Source organism: Microcaecilia unicolor, chromosome 7, assembly GCF_901765095.1.
Source record: "Microcaecilia unicolor chromosome 7, aMicUni1.1, whole genome shotgun sequence".
In the NCBI taxonomy this organism is placed as follows: Eukaryota; Metazoa; Chordata; class Amphibia; order Gymnophiona; family Siphonopidae; genus Microcaecilia; species Microcaecilia unicolor.
In genome coordinates this window covers 95,232,809-95,238,622 of record NC_044037.1, presented here as the reverse complement: position 1 = coordinate 95,238,622, position 5,814 = coordinate 95,232,809, and the positions used below count along the sequence as shown (strand labels likewise).

At 42.7% G+C, this 5,814-nt stretch overlaps 1 protein-coding gene across 1 annotated transcript; it reads left to right on the top strand.

Annotated features, from left to right (window-relative positions):
- Window positions 1–1,264: 1,264 nt before the first annotated feature.
- LOC115475033 (olfactory receptor 6C3-like) lies at window positions 1,265–2,242 on the top strand. Its single transcript, XM_030210772.1, has one exon. The coding sequence runs from the start codon at window positions 1,265–1,267 to the stop codon at window positions 2,240–2,242; it is 978 nt and encodes a 325-aa protein (XP_030066632.1).
- The last annotated feature ends 3,572 nt before the right edge of the window (window positions 2,243–5,814 follow it).

Genomic DNA, 5,814 nt, shown 5'->3' with positions numbered 1-5,814 from the left:
GGATCTCCTGAATTCTATAACACTGAATGCAACTTCCAGGAACACCCTAGATCTGCACATGCCCCTCCCATGGCTGCACCCCTTTTTTGGATTCTGACGTTTGTTATCTACATCAGAGGAGGGCGGGCCCAGGAAGAACAGAGAGACGTCGGAGGAGGCAGCAGTGATCGCCAATCAGCTGTTCCATCCCGTGCAGCACCTTCACACAGAGGTGAGAGGCATTGCGCGGGTCGGTAAAGCGGAGGGGGGGTCCGGTAGAGGGGGGGAGCAGCGGCGACGAGCTCAGGGGGGCGGGGGCGGAGGATGCCGGGAGGCGGAGCTATGGGAGGAGTAAGGAGAGAGACAAGAAGGGAGGGGGACTGGGGCTGCTAAACTTTTTAGTTTTGTTTTAATTTTTTATTTTATACGAGCGGAAGCGGGGAGCAGCGGCAAACTCGGGGGGGGGGGGGCAAGGCCGTCCATACAGGACGCTCCTGACGAGCACCCTTGCCCCTTCCCAGTCCTTTTTGATTTTGTTTTCGTTTCATTTGTATTGTATGCAGAGGGAAGCGGGGAGCCACATGTTTGTGTCCTTTATTTTATTTTTCAACATGTCAGCTTGGAATTTTAAGGTGCAGGGGGAAGCGGGGCGATGACAGCTCAGGCCTTTATAACTGCTCTGACCATACGTTTAATATGTCGCAGCAAATGATTCGGTGTGATCGTCGGTATTGTTAGTGCATCCCGAATCGCCAACATTACAATGGTAGTTACTCTTTTGTATTCCATTTTCGTTAGCTGCTTGCTTCGTCGGAAAAAGGCCTTTAATGCATGCAATGGTTAGGAATTTCCTTCCTTAAAGGGTTGTTAGAGGGTCGTTAAGGTTTAGTGCATCTGGCCCTAAGACATCATTTTGGAGTTTAAACACTTATGTGTACACATACAAACATATATGTCTATTCTAATCATTTGCATGCATAATTGGCATGTAAATACTAGGGCCTGCTTTATAGAATTACCCCAGAGAGCATGCACACATTTACATCTTCTTTAGAGTAGGTATAAATTTGTGTATTGGCATTTGTGCATTATTGTTACTGGGTCTAGGGAGCCTATTTAATAAAGGCATTTAGGTATCATCATCTTTAACAAATAGACTTAAACTAGGCAACTTTTTGGACTTCCTATGTAGATGTCCTGCTAAAATGTCAAGCTTTTAGATATATCTGTTTTAATTTTCTATTTTGCTTTTCTTATTCCAACAGCTATCAGTAAGGGAGAAAAGATGAATCACACCAAGGTTACAGAATTCATCATTCTGGGATTCTATGAGTTGCCTGAGATGCAGCCCCTCCTTTTCCTTGTGTTTTTAATTATTTATCTGATGTGTTTGACAGGGAACCTTCTTATTATATTCACAGTGTGCTCTGATTCCCATCTGCATAGTCCTATGTTCTTTTTCCTCAGCAACTTGTCGTTCCTAGAAATCTGTTATGTGACTGTCACAGTGCCTAAATTGTTAGTAGTGCTCATAGCACAGAATAAGACCATTTCTTTCAAGCAGTGTATGATACAGACGTACTTGTTCCTGGCATGCACGGCTGCTGAGTTCTACCTTCTCACCGCCATGGCTTATGATCGCTATGTTGCCATCTGCAAACCCTTGCATTATACAATCATCATGAACAGGAAAGTCTGCACTATTCTAGTCTTTGTTTCATGGACAATTGCATTTCTAGATGCAGTCCCAGTGGCCACTTTAATATCTCAATCATATTTCTGTAGCTCCAATGAAATTAACCATTTCTTCTGTGAAATCAGAGCATTGATGACTCTGTCATGTTCAGGGACCTATGTCATTGAAACTATAACTTATATTGAAGGTACACTTCTATGTTTTACCCCATTCATATTAACAATTTTATCATATGTGTACATTATTTCTGCTGTATTAAAAATCCACTCTGCTACAAGTAGACAAAAAACCTTTTCTACCTGTTCCTCTCACTTCATAGTTGTTCTGTTATTTTATGGGACCTCTTTTGGTGTGTACATGAGACCCAAGTCTGATTACTCTATGGATCTTAACAAACTGCTTACTGTAGTGTATATAACTGCAATTCCACTACTTAACCCCTTGATTTATAGTTTGAGAAATAAGGAACTGAAAGAAACATTATGGAAAACAACCAGGAAAACTTTTTTTCTTCCAGAATTAATAAAATGCTGTGAACAGCATTTGGTTGCAACATTTCAAAGGTGAGTAAACAATGTGGGTGGTAATATTATAGGCAGGTGTTTGTTTGAGATGTCAAAAAGGATGCCTATTACATATTTTATAAAGATAACATAGAGGGGCATAATCGAATGGGGCCGCCCGTCTCTAAGGGCGTCCATCTCTGAGAATGGCCCTATAAAGGGGCGGGGAACCCATATAATCGAAACAAGATGGGCGCTCATCTTTTGTTTCGATAATACGGTCGAGGACGCCCAAATCTCAACATTTTGGTTGACCTTAGAGATGGTCGACTTAAGAGATTTGCGATCTCGGTTTTCGGCGATAATGGAAACCAAGAAGGCATTTGGTTGTGGGAGGAGCCAGCATTCATAGTGCACTGGTCCCCCTGACATGCCAGAACACCAACTGGGCACCCTAGGGGGCACTGTAGTGGACTTCACAAATTGCTCCCAGGTGCATAGCCCCCTTCCCTTGTGTGGTGAGCCCCCCAAAAACTCACTCCTCACAACTGTACACCTCTACCATAGCCCTAAGGGATGAATGGGAGCACCTACATGTGGGTACACTGGGTTTGTGGTGGGTTTTGGAGGGCTCACATTTACCACCACAAGTGTAAGAGGTAGGGGATATGGGCATGGGTCCGCCTGCCTGAAGTGCACTGCACCCACTAAAAACTGCTCCAGGGACCTGCATACTGCTGTGATGGAGTTGGGTATGACATTTGAGGCTGGCATAGAGGCTGGCAAAAAATGTTTTTAAAGTTCTTTTCTTTGGGTGGGAGGGGGTTGGTGACCACTGGGGGAGTAAGGGGAGGTCATCCCCGATTCCCTCTGGTGGTCATCTAGTAAGTTTGGGCACCTTTTCGAGACTTGGTCCTGAAGAAAATGGGGCCAAGTAAAGTCGGCAAAATGCTTGTGAGGGACGCCCTTCTTTTTTCCATTATCGGCCGAGGACGCCCATCTCTTAACCACGCCCCTGTTATGCCTTCGGTACACTGCCAACATGCCCCCGGGAGCTTTGGTCATCCCCGTGACGGAAAGCAGTTGAAGGTGCCCAAAATCGGCTTTCGATTATGACGATTTGGGCGACCTTGCGAGAAGGACGCCCATCTCCCGATTTGTGTCGGAAGATGAGCTCTCTTCTCTTTCGAAAATGAGCTGGATATGTGCCCATGTATGTTTACCGAGCTAACAAGTTGCCCGTTCCTGGAGGGAGACTTTTTGACCAGTCCAGGATTTCTGCCAGCCTCATTCAGGTGCATTATGGAATCTGCCACGCTGATTTCAAAGGATAGAATCATGGACTACAAATACTACACTGTTTTGGGATGAATGTTTAAAACTAGGACCAGCAAAAAAGTCTCCTTCCTGGAATTGGTAACTTGGCAGCTCTGCATTTATAAAATAGGCTCCTACTATGACCTTCAGTAGTGCAGAAATGCTGTTGTACAATGTACACCTGATTTGAAGAAAGTGTAATTGTGTGTGTAATCTTAGCTTGTAAAAACAAATGAAAAAGTTAAAAAATAATTTTTTATTTTACCCAAAGGAAGGGAAGCTGCAGCAGCAACAGCAGACAGAGGGGCTTGAAGATCCACAAAGTACTAGGCCATGTCCTAGAAAAAGAAACAGAGAAACAGAGAAAAATGTGGCAGATAAAGACCATATTGCCTATCCAATCTGCCCATCCATGCCATCTACTCTCCCAATCACTCCCTTAGAGATCCTATGCACTTGTCTCAAACTCTCTTGAATTCAGATACTATTTTCATCTCCATCACTTCCACCAGGAGGCTGTTCCATGAATTCATCACCATTTCCGTGAAGACGTATATCCTCAGGTGACTTCTAAGTCTATCACCTTTCACATTCACCCTTTGTCCCTTCGTTCCAAAGCTTCCTTTCAATTGAAATTATTTCTGATCTGATGAAGAAGGGTTACCTTTGAAAGCTAATTATAAAATGTACAAATTAGTCCAATAAAAAGGTATCATCTTATTTTCTTTTCTATGTTTTATTTTGTTTCTATTGATTACCATTCAATTGAGAGACTCACCTCCTGTGCATTCATGCCATATAGGTATTTAAATGTCTGTATCATATCTCCCCTCTCCCACCTTTCTCCCAAAGTATACATATTGAGATCTTTACGTCTGTCCCGATATGATTTATGACGAAGACCACTGACAATTTTAGTAGCCACCCTCTGGACTGGCTCCATCCTGTTTATTTATTTTTTTGAAGGTGTGGTTTCCAGAATTGTACACAATATTCTAAATGAGGTCTCACCAGAATCTTATACATGGGAATCATCACTTCCTTTTTCCTACTGGGTAATTTTCTCCCTATGCACCCAAACATCTTTCTAGCTTTAATTGTCACTTTTTTCTACCTGTTTGGCCACCTTAAGATCATAACATACAATCACACCCAAGTCTTGCACTTCTTTCGTACACAGAAGTTCTTCACCTCCTAAACAATACAGTTCCTCTGTTTTTTTTGCAGCCCAAATGCATGACCCTGCATTTTATGATATTAAATTTAAGTTGCCATATTCCAGAACATTCTTCTAGCTTCACTGTCCATTCCTCATTTTATGCACACCATCAGGGGTGAATAATCTATTAGATTTTGGTATCATCTGCAAAGATGCAAACCTAACCAGACAGCCCTTCAGCAATATTACTTACAAAAAAGTTAAAAAAAAAACTGGCCCAAGAACCGAATCTCATGGCACCCCAGTGGTAACATCATTTTCCTCAGAATGAGTTCCATTTACCACTACCCTCTGTCGCCTTCCAGCCAACCAGTTCCTAACCCAGCCAGTCACCTTAGGGCCCATTCCAAAAGCACTCAGTTTATTTATTAGTCATCTATACAGAACTGTGTAAAAGGCTTTGCTAAAATCTAAATACACTACATCTAGCACTTTTCCTCGATCCAACTCTTTGGTTACCAAGTTAAAGAAATTAATCAGATTTGTCTGACAAGACCTGCCTCTAGTGTTGCTTCGGGCCCTATAATCTATTGGATTCCAAAAACTTTACTATTCTCTGTTTTAAAAGTGTTTCCATTAATTTACTTACCATAGAAGTCAGACTTACTGGTCTGTAGTTCCCAACCTCTTCCTTACTTCCGCTTTTGTAGAGAGGGACCGCATCTGCTCTTCTCCAGTCCTCCGGAACCAGTTCCAACTCTAGAGAAGCATTGAAAAGGTCACTTTACAACTTCCTTAAGTTCCTTCAGTACCCTCAGATGTAGAGAAACATTAAAAAGGTCAGGCAGCGGAGCCTCTAGAACTTCCCTAAGTTCCTTCAGTATCTGCAGATGTAAAGAAGCATTGAAATGGTCAAGCAGCGGAGCCTCTAGAATTCCCCTAAGTTCCTTCATTACCCTCAGATGTATGCCATCCTGCCCCATCACTTTGTCCACCTTTAGTTTATCCAGCTCCTCACAAACACAGTCCTCTGAAAATCATTCAGGGACTACCACCCCTCCTTTCTATTTGTGTTTGCCTTCTTTGGTCCTGCTCCCGGCCTTTCAGCTATAAAAACAGAACAGAAATATCCATTAGCTAATAAGAACCCTGAAAGAAAT

Bases quoted from the DNA above. Each gene is read 5' to 3' on its own strand.
- LOC115475033 (XM_030210772.1), top strand. From the start codon at position 1,265: ATGAATCACACCAAGGTTACAGAATTCATCATTCTGGGATTCTATGAG.